This window comes from Urtica dioica, chromosome 4, assembly GCF_054948205.1.
Source record: "Urtica dioica subsp. dioica isolate 48M chromosome 4, U.dioica_male_clone48M_v1_H2, whole genome shotgun sequence".
Taxonomy (NCBI): domain Eukaryota; kingdom Viridiplantae; phylum Streptophyta; class Magnoliopsida; order Rosales; family Urticaceae; genus Urtica; species Urtica dioica.
This window is the reverse complement of record NC_142759.1, coordinates 37,955,613-37,973,212: the sequence shown is the minus strand read 5'-3', so window position 1 is coordinate 37,973,212 and position 17,600 is coordinate 37,955,613. Positions and strand designations below refer to the sequence as shown.

The 17,600-nt window shown below is 56.2% G+C and overlaps 1 protein-coding gene across 1 annotated transcript in view; it reads right to left on the bottom strand.

The window, feature by feature from the left end:
• Positions 1 to 764: 764 nt before the first annotated feature.
• Positions 765 to 17,600, bottom strand: part of LOC149401526 (uncharacterized) — a 28,905-nt gene continuing 12,069 nt past the window's right edge. The window contains exon 3 of the mRNA XM_089610770.1: positions 765 to 833. Coding sequence (XP_089466896.1) covers positions 765 to 833 — 69 coding nt within the window. The remainder of the gene's footprint in view (positions 834 to 17,600) is intronic.

The window sequence follows — 17,600 nt, the reverse complement described above, 5'->3', positions numbered from 1 at the left end:
CGTTTGGGCCCGCGGTCGACTTTCCCTCCGTCGGGGACGTAGAAGACTCCGAACTTGTATCCGTGATCAAAGCGATCCTGGATTCGAGGCGGCAGGGGTCATTGTTCGAGTCCCTGGACCTCATGGCGAGGACCGGGTGGTTCGTGCCTTGCGGCAACGTCCCTCCGTGCCTTGGTCTTGGCGTGGAGGTTACGGAGGACCCTGTATCAGAGGCGGGGGGTTCGTCCGCCCCTCCCCCCGACGCGGGGGGTACTATCCGTTCACACGCTCTCGCGTTATCGCACTCTTTGTTGTATTACGCTTATCGTGTGTATTCTAACTTACTGCCATCTCTCTCTCTTTCAGATAGCATGCCCAGACGACATCGGCCGTGCACACATGTGCCGAAAGTGGCACCTATCGCTGAAGCCACGGCCGCGGCTTGCCCCCGAGCCGAGGTTCGTCGCCGAGGGTCGCCGCCGTAGGCAGGGAACGAGGCGATCTCTTCTAACAAGCGATCGTCGTCGTCGACTTCCTTCGGGCCACCCTCCGGCCACAAGCGCGCCCACACATCGACGGTGCCGGATGGCATGGATTCGATGCTCCTGGCGGAGGCGGCGGAGCTGAGGGATCAGTGCTCCCGAGGGATTCTTGGGACCTCTCTGCGGGACTTCAAGGGTTTGCTGACGGCAAGCGATCTGGAGCATTTCCAAAATGGGATCGGCGATGCCCGAAAGGTACGATACGCCTGCTTATCCCATACGTAACCCTTATGCTTACTTTGATTATACGCATATCGCTTGTCTCTGCAGATGCTCGCCCGTCAAGAGCGAAGTGGTCGCATTCTCCGGGACCTGCTGCGACGCATGCAGATTATGGAGAAGGACAAGGAGAGCACGACGGCCGCCCACGCTGACGCTCTAGCGGGAGCCCGTACTGCTCGAGAATTCCAAGCACTCGAGGAGGAGCTGAAGCGAGCTCGCGAAGAGTTGGGGGCCGAGAAATTGCTTCGCACGGCCGGGCAGGCGTCTCGGGAGAAGGCGGGGCAGGCAGCCGACACCTTCTTAGGGGAGACAAAGAAGCTCCAGGCGGCGCTCTCGAGTCGGGACGAGGAGCTGAACATCGTCCACGCCCGGCTGTCAGTGAGTGAGATCTCCCGGGTCAAGGCCGAGAGGGAGAGGGATACCTTGCGGGCGGAGGTGCAGATCCTTGCCGAGGAGAAAGACGACGCCGTGCACTCCAAGACGGACCTGGAGGATGACTGGGACCTCGCGCTGGAGGCGGCCCGCTATGAGGCAGCCAAACGGGTCCGAGACGCGACCGTGGAGGAGAACGTGTCTCGCGGGACCACGTTTTCCTTCTTCGACGTCATGTTTCCTCCTCCGGATGACGAGTCGCCTGAGGACGACCTGCGTACTCAAGCCCCGGCGGAAGCCGCCCAGTCGGCGAACCTTCAACTCGACGGAGAAATCATCAGTGGGTTTGGCGCCCCCTGCCCCGAGGAAGACGAAGAGCAGATCGACTTCGGCTCGGAGTAGCCGGGTTTTCTTCAGTTTTCCGCGCACTTGTTCAGTGCTTGCGTCATGCATTCTTCCGGAATTTTGTTATGTCTTTCTTCCGTTAGAAGTTTGTCGTGTTCTCATACTTTTTCTTTTTGGGTTGTTCGTACAACATTGTTCGCCTTAGTCAGAGCTATCCTCTCTGTTCTGCGTCTTATTTTCTCGACTTGCCATGCTTAGCGTAATCGATTCGCGCGTTGTGATTGGTGCGTGTCTCACGAGCCTGGCTTGCCTTACCTAGCATAACCGGTTTGCACGGCTTACTGCCGCGCTTGGCGGCGAAGCTTCCCACGGACGCTGGCTAGACCAGATTCGCCCGGCGGGTGCGACCTTCGGCCATTCATTCGTGACTCGCCGCCTGTCGGCGTGTGCGAGCTGGGTGGCCGTCGCGCTCGTCTTTCGGTGAGCACGTTACCTATCGGCGTGCGTATCGGGACGAGCTTGCAGTTCCTGGTGAGCGTGGTACTTGTCGGTACGCGCGCCATGTTTTGGGTTTTGACTGCCGAGATCGACGGTCCGGGGCGTGGAATTGCGCGAGAGCGTCGCACGGGGGTTGGAGGTCCGGTGCGCGAATCCGACTTGTTAATCTTTAGCTACCTTTCGGTGCGTAAAATGTGTCATTGTGCGAGCCCGACTAGACGACGTGACGAGTTCCACTAGGCGAAGTGTCGAGTTCGACTAGGCGAAGTGTCGAGTTCGACTAGGTGAAGTGTCGAGTTCGACTAGGCGAAGTGACAAACTTGACTAGGCGAAGTGGCGAACTTGACTAGGCGAAGTGGCTAACTCGACTAGGCGAAGTGGCGAACTCGACTTGGCGAAGTGACGAGCTCGTCTAGGCGAAGTGGCGAACTCGACTAGGTGAAGTGGCGAACTCGACTAGGCGAAGTGGCGAACTTGACTTGGCGAAGTGACGAGCTCGGCCAGGCGAAGTCGAAGTGGCGAACTCGACTAGGCGAAGTGACGAGTTCGACTAGGCGAAGTGGCGAACTCGACTAGGTGAAGTGGCGAACTCGACTAGGCGAAGTGGCGAACTCGACTTGGCGAAGTGACGAGCTCGGCCCGGCGAAGTCGAAGTGGCGAACTCGACTAGGCGAAGTGACGAGTTCGACTAGGAGAAGTGGCGAACTCGACTAGGCGAAGTGACGAGCTCGACCAGGCGAAGTGGCGAACTCGACTAGGCGAAGTGACGAGTTCGACTAGGCGAAGTGGCGAACTCGACTAGGCGCAGTGGCGAACTCGACTAGGCGAAGTGGCGAACTCGACTTGGCAAAGTGACGAGCTCGGCCAGGCGAAGTCGAAGTGGCGAACTCGACTAGGCGAAGTGATGAGTTCGACTAGGCGAAGTGGCGAACTCGACTAGGCAAAGTGGCGAACTCGACTAGGCGAAGTGGCGAACTCGACTTGGCGAAGTGACGAGCTCGGCCAGGCGAAGTCGAAGTGGCGAACTCGACTAGGCGAAGTGACGAGTTCGACTAGGCGATGTGGCGAACTCGACTAGGCGAAGTGACGAGCTCGAGCAGGCGAAGGTGCGAACTCGACTAGGCGAAGTGACGAGTTCGACTAGGCGAAGCGACGAGCTCGACCAAGCGAAGTGGCGAGCTCGACTTGGCGAAGCGACGAACTCGACCAGGCGAAGTGACGAGCTCGACCAGGCGAAACGACGAACTCAACCAAGCGAAGTGACGAGCTCGACCAGGCGAAGCGACGAACTCGACCAAGCGAAGTGACGAGCTCGACTAAGCGAAGTGACGAGCTCGACTAGGCGAAGCGACGAACTCGACTAAGCGAAGTGACGAGCTCGGCCAGGCGAAGTCGAAGTCCCAACAATCCGTAAGCCCCTCGAGTTTCTCGGGTACTCGCAAAGAAAACGAGAAATTGTTACAAAATAAAGCAAAGGTTTCGAAGCGAAGTTTAATTTGATTACAATGTTGAAATAGTAAAAAAAAAATTTACATTCCCAGGCCGTTCGGCCGTACTTGAGATTTAAAAATGTCATTTCAAAAATTGAAAATGGAATGACATAACAAAACTTAGAGTAAGCGGGAACGGGCGTCTATTGGTAGTACCGCCGAAGGTGTTCCACGTTCCAAGGGTGCGTGAATACGAGTCCTTCCAGGTTCTCGAGCTCGTACGTGCCGTTGTGGATGGCTCGGCGCACGCGGTATGGACCTTCCCAGGCGGGGTCCAAGACTCCCGCCCCTTGCACTTTGGTGTTTTGGAACACCCTCCTGAGGACGAGGCTTCCGTCGGTGAACTGCCGTAGCTTGACCTTGGAGTTGTAGTATTTTTCGACCTTCCTCTTTTGTGCAGCAAGGCGGGTGAGCGCGTCCGCCCTCCTCTCATCTATGAGGTCCAGCTCGAGCCTGATCGCGTTGTCGTTGGCGGTTTCTTCGTATTCCTCGATGCGCAGGGTCGGCAGCATGGTCTCGACGGGTACCACGGCCTCGACGCCGAACGCGCTCGTCTTTCGGCGAGCACGTTACTAATCGGCGTGCGTATCGGGACGAGCTTGCAGTTCCCGGTGAGCGTGGTACTTGTCGGTACGCGCGCCATGTTTTGGGTTTTTACTGCCGAGATCGACGGTCCGGGGCGTGGATCCGACTTGTTAATCTTTAGCTACCTTTCGGTGCGTAAAATGTGTCATTGTGCGAGCCCGACTAGACGACGTGACGAGTTCGACTAGGCGGAATGACCAGCTCGTAGTGACGAGCTCGACTAGGCGAAGTGTCGAGTTCGACTAGGCGAAGTGACAAACTTGACTAGGCGAAGTGGCGAACTTGACTAGGCGAAGTGGCGAACTCGACTAGGCGAAGTGGCGAACTCGACTTGGCGAAGTGACGAGCACGTCTAGGCGAAGTGGCGAACTCGACTAGGTGAAGTGGCGAACTCGACTAGGCGAAGTGACGAACTCGACTTGGCGAAGTGACGAGCTCGGCCAGGCGAAGTAGAAGTGGCGAACTCGACTAGGCGAAGTGACGAGTTCGACTAGGCGAAGTGGCGAAGTCGACTAGGTGAAGTGACGAACTCGACTAGGCGAAGTGGCGAACTTGACTTGGCGAAGTGACGAGCTCGGCCAGGCAAAGTCGAAGTGGCGAACTGGACTAGGCGAAGTGACGAGTTCGACTAGGAGAAGTGGCGAACTCGACTAGGCGAAGTGACGAGCTCGACCAGGCGAAGTGGCGAACTCGACCAGGCGAATTGACGAGTTCGACTAGGCGAAGTGGCGAACTCGACTAGGCGAAGTGGCGAACTCGACTAGGCGAAGTGGCGAACTCGACTTGGCAAAGTGACGAGCTCGGCCAGGCGAAGTCTAAGTGGCGAACTCGACTAGGCGAAGTGACGAGTTCGACTAGGCGAAGTGGCGAACTCGACTAGGCGAAGTGACGAATTCGACTAGGCGAAGTGGCAAACTCGACTAGGCGAAGTGACGAGCTCGACCAGGTGAAGTGGCGAACTCGACTAGGCGAAGTGACGAGTTCGACTAGGCGAAGCGACGAGCTCGACCAAGCGAAGTGGCGAGCTCGACTAGGCGAAGCGACGAACTCGACCAGGCGAAGTGACGAGCTCGACCAGGCGAAGCGACGAACTCGACCAAGCGAAGTGACGAGCTCGACTAAGCGAAGTGACGAGCTCGACTAGGCGAGCGACGAGCTCGACTAGGCGAAGCGACGAACTCGACTAAGCGAAGTGACGAGCTCGGCCAGGCGAAGTCGAAGTCCCAACAATCCGTTAGCCCCTCGAGTTTCTCGGATACTCGCAAAGAAGACGAGAAATTGTTACAAAATAAAGCAAAGGTTTCGAAGCGAAGTGTAATTTGATTACAATGTTGAAATAGTAAAAAAAAAAAATTTACATTCCCAGGCCGTTCGGCCGTACTTGAGATTTAAAAATGTCATTTCAAAAATTGAAAATGGAATGACATAACAAAACATAGAGTAAGCGGGAACGGGCGTCTATTGGTAATACCGCCGAAGGTGTTCCACGTTCCAAGGGTGCGTGAATACGAGTCCTTCCAGGTTCTCGAGCTCGTACGTGCCGTTGTGGATGGCTCGGCGCACGCGGTATGGACCTTCCCAGGTGGGGCCCAAGACTCCCGCCCCTTGCACTTTGGTGTTTTGGAACACCCTCCTGAGGACGAGGCTTCCGTCGGTGAACTGCCGTAGCTTGACCTTGGAGTTGTAGTATTTTTCGACCTTCCTCTTTTGTGCAGCAAGGTGGGTGAGCGCGTCCGCCCTCCTCTCATCTATGAGGTCCAGCTCGAGCCTGATCGCGTTGTCGTTGGCGGTTTCTTCGTATTCCTCGATGCGCAGGGTCGGCAGCATGGTCTCGACGGGTACCACGGCCTCGACGCCGAACGCGCTCGTCTTTCGGCGAGCACGTTACCTATCGGCGTGCGTATAGGGACGAGCTTGCAGTTCCCGGTGAGCGTGGTACTTGTCGGTACGCGCGCCATGTTTTCGGTTTTGACTGGCGAGATCGACGGTCCGGGGCGTGGAATTGCGCGAGAGCGTCGCGTGGGGGTTGGAGGTCCGGTGCGCGGATCCGACTTGTTAATCTTTAGCTACCTTTCGGTGCGTAAAATGTGTCATTGTAGGAGCCTGACTAGACGACGTGATGAGTTCGACTAGGCGGAATGACCAGCTCGTAGTGACGAGCTCGACTAGGCGAAGTGACGAGTTCGACTAGGCGAAGTGACAAACTCGACTAGGCGAAGTTGCGACCTCGACTAGGCGAAGTGGCGAACTCGACTAGGCGAAGTGGCGAACCCGACTTGGCGAAGTGACGAGCTCGTCTAGGCGAAGTGGCGAACTCGACTAGGCGAAGTGGCGAACTCGACTTGGCGAAGTGACGAGCTCGGCCAGGCGAAGTTGAAGTGGCGAACTCGACTAGGCGAAGTGACGAGTTCGACTAGGATAAGTGGCGAACTCGACTAGGTGAAGTGGCGAACTCGACTAGGCGAAGTGGCGAACTCGACTTGGCGAAGTGACGAGCTCGGCCAGGCGAAGTCAAAGTGGCGAACTCGACTAGGCGAAGTGACGAGTTCGACTAGGCGAAGTGACGAACTCGACTAGGCGAAGTGACGAGCTCGACCAGGCGAAGTGGCGAACTCGACTAGGCGAAGTGACGAGTTTGACTAGGCGAAGTGACGAACTCGACTAGGCGAAGTGACGAGCTCGACCAGTCGAAGTGGCGAACTCGACTAGGCGAAATGACGAGTTCGACTAGGCGAAGTGACGAACTCGACTAGGCGAAGTGGCGAACTCGACTAGGCGAAGTGGCGAACTCGACTAGGCGAATTGGCGAACTCGACTTGGCAAAGTGACGAGCTCGGGCAGGCGAAGGCTAAGTGGCGAACTCGACTAGGCGAAGTGACGAGTTCGACTAGGCGAAGTGGCGAACTCGACTAGGTGAAGTGGCGAACTCGACTAGGCGAAGTGGCGAAGACTTGGCGAAGTGACGAGCTCGGCCAGGCGAGGTCGAAGTGGCGAACTCGACTAGGCGAAGTGACGAGTTCGACTATGCAAAGTGGCGAACTCGACTAGGCGAAGTGACGAGCTCGACCAGGCGAAGTGGCGAACTCGACTAGGCGAAGTGACGAGTTCGACTGGGCGAAGCGACGAACTCGACCAAGCGAAGTGCCGAGCTCGACTAGGCGAAGCGATGAACTCGACCAGGCGAAGTGACGAGCTCGACCAGGCGAAGCGACGAACTCGACCAAGCGAAGTGACGAGCTCGACTAAGCGAAGTGACGAGCTCGACTAGGCGAGCGACGAGCTCGACTACGCGAAGCGATGAACTCGACTAAGCGAAGTGACGAGCTCGGCCAGGCGAAGTCGAAATCCCAAAAATCCGTTACCCCCCGAGTTTCTCGGGTACTCGCAAAGAAGACGAGAAATTGTTACAAAATAAAGCAAAGGTTTCGAAGCGAAGTGTAATTTGATTACAATGTTGAAATAGTAAAAGAAAAATTTACATTCCCAGGCCGTTCGGCCGTACTTGAGATTTAAAAATGTCATTTCAAAAATTTAAAATGGAATGACATAACAAAACATAGAGTAAGCGGGAACGGGCGTCTATTTGTAGTACCGCCGAAGGTGTTCCGCGTTCCAAGGGTGCGTGAATACGAGTCCTTCCAGGTTCTCGAGCTCGTACGTGCCGTTGTGGATGGCTCGGCGCACGCGGTATGGACCTTCCCAGGTGGGGTCCAAGACTCCCGCCCCTTGCACTTTGGTGTTCTGGAACACCCTCCTGAGGACGAGGCTTCCATTGGTGAACTGCCGTAGCTTGACCTTGGAGTTGTAGTATTTTTCGACCTTCCTCTTTTGTGCAGCAAGGCGGGTGAGCGCGTCCGCCCTCCTCTCATCTATGAGGTCCAGCTCGAGCCTGATCGCGTTGTCGTTGGCGGTTTCTTCGTATTCCTCGATGCGCAGGGTCGGCAGCATGGTCTCGACGGGTACCACGGCCTCGACGCCGAACGCGCTCGTCTTTCGGCGAGCACGTTACCTATCGGCGTGCGTATCAGGACGAGCTTGCAGTTCCCAGTGAGCGTGGTACTTGTCGGTACGCGCGCCATGTTTTGGGTTTTGACTGCCGAGAACGACGGTCGGGGGCGTGGAATTGCGCTAGAGCGTCGTGTGGGGGTTGGAGGTCCGGTGCGCGGATCCGACTTGTTAATCTTTAGCTACCTTTCGGTGCGTAAAACGTGTCATTGTGCGATCCCGACTAGACGACGTGACGAGTTCGACAAGGTGGAATGACCAGCTCGTAGTGACGAGGTCGACTAGGCGAAGTGATGAGTTTGACTAGGCGAAGTGACAAACTCGACTAGGCGAAGTGGCGAACTCGACTAGGCGAAGTGGTGAACCCGACTTGGCGAAGTGACAAGCTCGTCTAGGCGAAGTGGCGAACTCGACTAGGCGAAGTGGCGAACTCGACTAGGCAAAGTGGCGAACTCGACTTGGCGAAGTGACGAGCTCGGCCAGGCGAAGTTGAAGTGGCGAACTCGACTAGGCGACGTGACGAGTTCGACTAGGATAAGTGGCGAACTCGAATAGGTGAAGTGGCGAACTGGACTAGGCGAAGTGGCGAACTCGACTTGGCGAAGTGACGAGCTCGGCCAGGCGAAGTCGAAGTGGCGAACTCAACTAGGCGAAGTGACGAGTTCTACTAGGCGAAGTGGAGAACTCGACTAGGCGAAGTGACGAGCTCGACCAGGCGAAGTGGCGAACTCGACTAGGCGAAGTGACGAGTTCGACTAGGCGAAGTGGCGAACTCGACTAGGCTAAGTGGCGAACTCGACTGGGCGAAGTGGCGAACTCGATTTGGCAAAGTGACGAGCTCGGCCAGGCGAAGTCTAAGTGGCGAACTCGACTAGGCGAAGTGACGAGTTAGACTAGGCGAAGTGGCGAACTCGACTAGGCGAAGTGGCGAACTCGACTAGGCGAAGTGGCAAACTCGACTAGGCGAAGTGGCGAACTCGACTAGGCGAAGTGACGAGTTCGACTAGGCGAAGTGGCGAACTCGACTAGGCGAAGTGACGAGCTCGACCAGGCGAAGTGGCGAACTCGACTAGGCGAAGTGACGAGTTCGACTACGCGAAGCGACGAGCTCGACCAAGCGAAGTGGCGAGCTCGACTTGGCGAAGCGACGAACTCGACCAGGCGAAGTGACGAGCTCGACCAGGCGAAGCGACGAACTCAACCAAGCGAAGTGACGAGCTCGACCAGGCGAAGCGACGAACTCGACCAAGCGAAGTGACGAGCTCGACTAAGCGAAGTGACGAGCTCGACTAGGCGAAGCGACGAATTCGACTCAGCGAAGTGACGAGCTCGGCCAGGCGAAATTGAAGTCCCAACAATCCGTTAGCCCCCCGAGTTTCTCGGGTACTCGCAAAGAAGACGAGAAATTGTTACAAAATAAAGCAAAGGTTTCGAAGCGAAGTGTAATTTGATTACAATGTTGAAATAGTAAAAGAAAAATTTACATTCCCAGGCCGTTCGGCCGTACTTGAGATTTAAAAATGTCATTTCAAAAATTGAAAATGGAATGACATAACAAAACATACAGTAAGCGGGAACGGGCGTCTATTGGTAGTACCGCCGAAGGTGTTCCGCGTTCCAAGGTTGCGTGAATACGAGTCCTTCCAGGTTCTCGAGCTCGTACGTGCCGTTGCGGATGGCTCGGCGCACGCGGTATGGACCTTCCCAGGTGGGGTCCAAGACTCCCGCCCCTTGCACTTTGGTGTTCTGGAACACCCTCCTGAGGACGAGGCTTCCGTTGGTGAACTGCCGTAACTTGACCTTTGAGTTGTAGTATTTTTCGACCTTCCTCTTTTGTGTAGCAAGGCGGGTGAGCGCGTCCGCCCTCCTCTCATCTATGAGGTCCAGCTCGAGCCTGATCGCGTTGTCGTTGGCGGTTTCTTCGTATTCCTCGATGCGCAGGGTCGGCAGCATGGTCTCGACGGGTACCACGGCCTCGACGCCGAACGCGCTCGTCTTTCGGCGAGCACGTTACCTATCGGCGTGCGTATCGGGACGAGCTTGCAGTTCCCGGTGAGCGTGGTACTTGTCGGTACGCGCGCCATGTTTTCGGTTTTGACTGGCGAGATCGACGGTCCGGGGCGTGGAATTGCGCGAGAGCGTCGCGTGGGGGTTGGAGGTCCGGTGCGCGGATCCGACTTGTTAATCTTTAGCTACCTTTCGGTGCGTAAAACGTGTCATTGTGCGAGCCCGACAAGACGACGTGACGAGTTCGACTAGGTGGAATGACCAGCTCGTAGTGACGAGCTCGACTAGGCGAAGTGACGAGTTCGACTAGGCGAAGTGACAAACTCGACTAGGCGAAGTGGCGAACTCGACTAGGCGAAGTGGCGAACCCGACTTGGCGAAGTGACGAGCTCGTCTAGGCAAAGTGACGAACTCGACTAGGCGAAGTGGCGAACTCGACTAGGCGAAGTGGCGAACTCGACTTGGCGAAGTGACGAGCTCGGCCAGGCGAAGTTGAAGTGGCGAACTCGACTAGGCGACGTGACGAGTTCGACTAGGATAAGTGGCGAACTCGAATAGGTGAAGTGGCGAACTCGACTAGGCGAAGTGGCGAACTCGACTTGGCGAAGTGACGAGCTCGGCCAGGCGAAGTCGAAGTGGCGAACTCGACTAGGCGAAGTGACGAGTTCGACTAGGCGAAGTGGCGAACTCGACTAGCCGAAGTGACGAGCTCGACCAGGCGAAGTGGCGAACTCGACTAGGCGAAGTGACGAGTTCGACTAGGCGAAGTGGCGAACTCGACTAGGCGAAGTGGCGAACTCGACTGGGCGAAGTGGCGAACTCGACTTGGCAAAGTGACGAGCTCGGCCAGGCGAAGTCTAAGTGGCGAACTCGACTAGGCGAAGTGACGAGTTAGACTAGGCGAAGTGGCGAACTCGACTAGGCGAAGTGGCAAACTCGACTAGGCGAAGTGGCGAACTCGACTTGGCGAAGTGACGAGCTCGGCCAGGCGAAGTCGAAGTGGCGAACTCGACTAGGCGAAGTGACGAGTTCGACTAGGCGAAGTGGCGAACTCGACTAGGCGAAGTGACGAGCTCGACCAGGCGAAGTGGCGAACTCGACTAGGCGAAGTGACGAGTTCGACTAGGCGAAGCGACGAGCTCGACCAAGCGAAGTGGCGAGCTCGACTTGGCGAAGCGACGAACTCGACCAGGCGAAGTGACGAGCTCGACCAGGCGAAGCGACGAACTCAACCAAGCGAAGTGACGAGCTCGACCAGGCGAAGCGACGAACTCGACCAAGCGAAGTGACGAGCTCGACTAAGCGAAGTGACGAGCTCGACTAGGCGAGCGACGAGCTCGACTAGGCGAAGCGACAAACTCGACTAAGCGAAGTGACGAGCTCGGCCAGGCGAAATTGAAGTCCCAACAATCCGTTAGCCCCCCGAGTTTCTCGGGTACTCGCAAAGAAGACGAGAAATTGTTACAAAATAAAGCAAAGGTTTCGAAGCGAAGTGTAATTTGATTACAATGTTGAAATAGTAAAAGAAAAATTTACATTCCCAGGCCGTTCGGCCGTACTTGAGATTTAAAAATGTCATTTCAAAAATTGAAAATGGAATGACATAACAAAACATACAGTAAGCGGGAACGGTCGTCTATTGGTGGTACCGCCGAAGCTATTCCGCGTTCCAAGGGTGCGTGAATACGAGTCCTTCCAGGTTCTCGAGCTCGTACGTGCCGTTGTGGATGGCTCGGCGCACGCGGTATGGACCTTCCCAGGTGGGGTCCAAGACTCCCGCCCCTTGCACTTTGGTGTTCTGGAACACCCTCCTGAGGACGAGGCTTCCGTTGGTGAACTGCCGTAGCTTGACCTTGGAGTTGTAGTATTTTTCGACCTTCCTCTTTTGTGCAACAAGGCGGGTGAGCGCGTCCGCCCTCCTCTCATCTATGAGGTCCAGCTCGAGCCTGATCGCGTTGTCGTTGGCGGTTTCTTCGTATTCCTCGATGCGCAGGGTAGGCAGCATGGTCTCGACGGGTACCACGGCCTCGACGCCGAACGCGCTCGTCTTTCGGCGAGCACGTTACCTATCGGCGTGCGTATCGGGACGAGCTTGCAGTTCCCGGTGAGCGTGGTACTTGTCGGTACGCGTGCCATGTTTTGGGTTTTGACTGCCGAGATCGACGGTCGGGGGCGTGGAATTGCGCTAGAGCGTCGCGTGGGGGTTGGAGGTCCGGTGCGCGGATCCGACTTGTTAATCTTTAGCTACCTTTCGGTGCGTAAAACGTGTCATTGTGCGAGCCCGACTAGCCGACGTGACGAGTTCGACTAGGTGGAATGACCAGCTCGTAGTGACGAGCTCGACTAGGCGAAGTGACGAGTTCGACTAGGCGAAGTGACAAACTCGACTAGGCGAAGTGGCGAACTCGACTAGGCGAAGTGGCGAACCCGACTTGGCGAAGTGACGAGCTCGTCTAGGCGAAGTGGTGAACTCGACTAGGCGAAGTGGCGAACTCGACTAGGCGAAGTGGCGAACTCGACTAGGCGAAGTGGCGAACTCGACTTGGCGAAGTGACGAGCTCGGCCAGGTGAAGTTGAAGTGGCGAACTCGACTAGGCGAAGTGACGAGTTCGACTAGGATAAGTGGCGAACTCGAATAGGTGAGGTGGCGAACTCGACTAGGCGAAGTGGCGAACTCGACTTGGCGAAGTGACAAGCTCGGCCAGGCGAAGTCGAAGTGGCGAACTCGACTAGGCGAAGTGACGAGTTCGACTAGGCGAAGTGGCGAACTCGACTAGGCGAAGTGACGAGCTCGACCAGGCGAAGTGGCGAACTCGACTAGGCGAAGTGACGAGTTCGACTAGGCGAAGTGGCGAACTCGACTAGGCGAAGTGGCGAACTCGACTAAGCGAAGTGGCGAACTCGACTAGGCGAAGTGGCAAACTCGACTAGGTGAAGTGGCGAACTCGACTTGGCGAAGTGACGAGCTCGGCCAGGCGAAGTCGAAGTGGCGAACTCGACTAGGCGAAGTGACGAGTTCGACTAGGCGAAGTGGCGAACTCGACTAGGCGAAGTGACGAGCTCGACCAGGCGAAGTGGCGAACTCGACTAGGCGAAGTGACGAGTTCGACTACGCGAAGCGACGAGCTCGACCAAGCGAAGTGGCGAGCTCGACTTGGCGAAGCGACGAACTCGACCAGGCGAAGTGACGAGCTCGACCAGGCGAAGCGACGAACTCAACCAAGCGAAGTGACGAGCTCGACCAGGCGAAGCGACGAACTCGACCAAGCGAAGTGACGAGCTCGACTAAGCGAAGTGACGAGCTCGACTAGGCGAGCGACGAGCTCGACTAGGCGAAGCGACGAACTCGACTAAGCGAAGTGACGAGCTCGGCCAGGCGAAATGGAAGTCCCAACAATCCGTTAGCCCCCCGAGTTTCTCGGGTACTCGCAAAGAAGACGAGAAATTGTTACAAAATAAAGCAAAGGTTTAGAAGTGAAGTGTAATTTGATTACAATGTTGAAATAGTAAAAGAAAAATTTACATTCCCAGGCCGTTCGGCCGTACTTGAGATTTAAAAAAGTCATTTAAAAAATTGAAAATGGAATGACATAACAAAACATAGAGTAAGCGGGAACGGGCGTCTATTGGTAGTACCGCCGAAGGTGTTCCGCGTTCCAAGGGTGCGTGAATACGTGTCCTTCCAGGTTCTCGAGCTCGTACGTGCCGTTGTGGATGGCTCGGCGCACGCGGTATGGACCTTCCCAGGTGGGGCCCAAGACTCCCGCCCCTTGCACTTTGGTGTTTTGGAACACCCTCCTGAGGACGAGGCTTCCGTCGGTGAACTGCCGTAGCTTGACCTTGGAGTTGTAGTATTTTTCGACCTTCCTCTTTTGTGCAGCAAGGCGGGTGAGCGCGTCCGCCCTCCTCTCATCTATGAGGTCCAGCTCGAGCCTGATCGCGTTGTCGTTGGCGGTTTCTTCGTATTCCTCGATGCGCAGGGTCGGCAGCATGGTCTCGACGGGTGCCACGGCCTCGACGCCGAACGCGCTCGTCTTTCGGCGAGCACGTTACCTATCGGCGTGCGTATCAGGATGAACTTGCAGTTCCCGGTGAGCGTGGTACTTGTCGGTACGCGCGCCATGTTTTGGGTTTTGACTACCGAGATCGACGGTCGGGGGCGTGGAATTGCGCTAGAGCGTCGCGTGGGGGTAGGAGGTCCGGTGCGCGGATCCGACTTGTTAATCTTTAGCTACCTTTCGGTGCGTAAAACGTGTCACTGTGCGAGCCCGACTAGCCGACGTGACGAGTTCGACTAGGTGGAATGACCAGCTCGTAGTGACGAGCTCGACTAGGCGAAGTGACGAGTTCGACTAGGCGAAGTGACAAACTCGACTAGGCGAAGTGGCGAACTCGACTAGGCGAAGTGGCGAACCCGACTTGACGAAGTGACGAGCTCGTCTAGGCGAAGTGGCGAACTCGACTAGGCGAAGTGGCGAACTCGACTAGGCGAAGTGGCGAACTCGACTTGGCGAAGTGACAAGCTCGGCCAGGCGAAGTTGAAGTGGCGAACTCGACTAGGCGAAGTGACGAGTTCGACTAGGATAAGTGGCGAACTCGAATAGGTGAAGTGGCGAACTCGACTAGGCGAAGTGGCGAACTCGACTTGGCGAAGTGACGAGCTCGGCCAGGCGAAGTCGAAGTGGCGAACTCGACTAGGCGAAGTGACGAGTTCGACTAGGCGAAGTGGCGAACTCGACTAGGCGAAGTGACGAGCTCGACCAGGCGAAGTGGCGAACTCGACTAGGCGAAGTGACGAGTTCGACTAGGCGAAGTGGCGAACTCAACTAGGCGAAGTGGCGAACTCGACTGGGCGAAGTGGCGAACTCGACTTGGCAAAGTGACGAGCTCGGCCAGGCGAAGTCTAAGTGGCGAACTCGACTAGGCGAAGTGACGAGTTAGACTAGGCGAAGTGGCGAACTCGACTAGGCGAAGTGGCAAACTCGACTAGGCGAAGTGGCGAACTCGACTTGGCGAAGTGACGAGATTGGCCAGGCGAAGTCGAATTGGCGAACTCGACTAGGCGAAGTGACGAGTTCGACTAGGCGAAGTGGCGAACTCGACTAGGCGAAGTGACAAGCTCGACCAGGCGAAGTGGCGAACTCGACTAGGCGAAGTGACGAGTTCGACTAGGCGAAGCGACGAGCTCGACCAAGCGAAGTGGCGAGCTCGACTTGGCGAAGCGACGAACTCGACCAGGCGAAGTGACGAGCTCGACCAGGCGAAGCGACGAACTCAACCAAGCGAAGTGACGAGCTCGACCAGGCGAAGCGACGAACTCGACCAAGCGAAGTGACGAGCTCGACTAGGCGAGCGACGAGCTCGACTAGGCGAAGCGACGAACTCGACTAAGCGAAGTGACGAGCTCGGCCAGGCGAATTTGAAGTCCCAACAATCCATTCGCCCCCCGAGTTTCTCGGGTACTCGCAAAGAAGACGAGAAATTGTTACAACATAAAGCAAAGGTTTAGAAGCGAAGTGTAATTTGATTACAATGTTGAAATACGAAAAGAAAAAATTACATTCCCAGGCCGTTCGGCCGTACTTGAGATTTAAAAAAGTCATTTAAAAAATTGAAAATGGAATGACATAACAAAACATAGAGTAAGCGGGAACGGGCGTCTATTGGTAGTACCGCCGAAGGTGTTCCGCGTTCCAAGTGTGCGTGAATACGAGTCCTTCCAGGTTCTCGAGCTCGTACGTGCCGTTGTGGATGGCTCGGCGCACGCGGTATGGACCTTCCCAGGTGGGGCCCAAGACTCCCGCCCCTTGCACTTTGGTGTTTTGGAACACCCTCCTGAGGACGAGGCTTCCGTCGGTGAACTGCCGTAGCTTGACCTTGGAGTTGTAGTATTTTTCGACCTTCCTCTTTTGTGCAGCAAGGCGGGTGAGCGCATTCGCCCTCCTCTCATCTATGAGGTCCAGCTCGAGCCTGATCGCGTTGTCGTTGGCGGTTTCTTCGTATTCCTCGATGCGCAGGGTCGGCAGCATGGTCTCGACGGGTGCCACGGCCTCGACGTCGAACGCGCTCGTCTTTCGGCGAGCACGTTACCTATCGGCGTGCGTATCGGGACGAGCTTGCAGTTCCCGGTGAGCGTGGTACTTGTCGGTACGCGCGCCATGTTTTGGGTTTTGACTGCCGAGATCGACGGTCGGGGGCATGGAATTGCGCTAGAGCGTCGCGTGGGGGTTGGAGGTCCGGTGCGCGGATCCGACTTGTTAATCTTTAGCTACCTTTCGGTGCGTAAAACGTGTCATTGTGCGAGCCCGACTAGATGACGTGACGAGTTCGACTAGGTGGAATGACCAGCTCGTAGTGACGAGGTCGACTAGGCGAAGTGACGAGTTCGACTAGGCGAAGTGACAAACTCGACTAGGCGAAGTTGCGAACTCGACTAGGAGAAATGGCGAACTCGACTAGGCAAAGTGGCGAACCCGACTTGGCGAAGTGACGAGCTCGTCTAGGCGAAGTGGCGAACTCGACTAGGCGAAGTGGCGAATTCGACTAGGCGAAGTGGCGAAATCGACGTGGCGAAGTGACGAGCTCGGCCAGGCGAAGTCGAAGTGGCGAACTCGACTAGGCGAAGTGACGAGTTCGACTAGGCGAAGTGGCGAACTCGACTAGGCGAAGTGACGAGCTCGACCAGGCGAAGTGGCGAACTTGACTAGGCGAAGTGGCGAAGTCGACTAGGCGAAGTGGCAAACTCGACTTGGCAAAGTGACGAGCTCGGCCAGGCGAAGTCTAAGTGGCGAACTCGACTAGGTGAAGTGACGAGTTCGACTAGGCGAAGTGGCGAAGTCGACTAGGCGAAGTGGCGAACTCGACTTGGCGAAGTGACGAGCTCGGCCAGGCGAAGTCGAAGTGGCGAACTCGACTAGGCGAAGTGACGAGTTCGACTAGGCGAAGTGGCGAACTCGACTAGGCGAAATGACGAGCTCGACCAGGCGAAGTGGCGAACTCGACTAGGCGAAGTGACGAGTTCGACTAGGCGAAGCGACGAGCTCGACCAAGCAAAGTGGCGAGCTCGATTAGGCGAAGCGACGAACTCGACCAGGCGAAGTGACGAGCTCGACCAGGCGAAGCGACGAACTCAACCAAGCGAAGTGACGAGCTCGACCAGGCGAAGCGACGAACTCGACCAAGCGAAGTGACGAGCTCGACTAAGCGAAGTGACGAGCTCGACTAGGCGAGCGACGAGCTTGACTAGGCAAAGCGACGAACTCGACTAAGCGAAGTGACTAGCTCGGCCAGGCGAAGTCGAAGTCCCAACAATCCGTTAGCCCCCCGAGTTTCTCGGGTACTCGCAAAGAAGACGAGAAATTGTTACAAAATAAAGCAAAGGTTTCGAAGCGAAGTGTAATTTGATTACAATGTTGAAATAGTAAAAGAAAAATTTACATTCCGAGGCCGTTCGGCCGTACTTGAGATTTAAAAATGTCATTTCAAAAATTGAAAATGGAATGACATAACAAAACAGAGAGTAAGCGGGAACGGGCGTCTATTGGTAATACCGCCG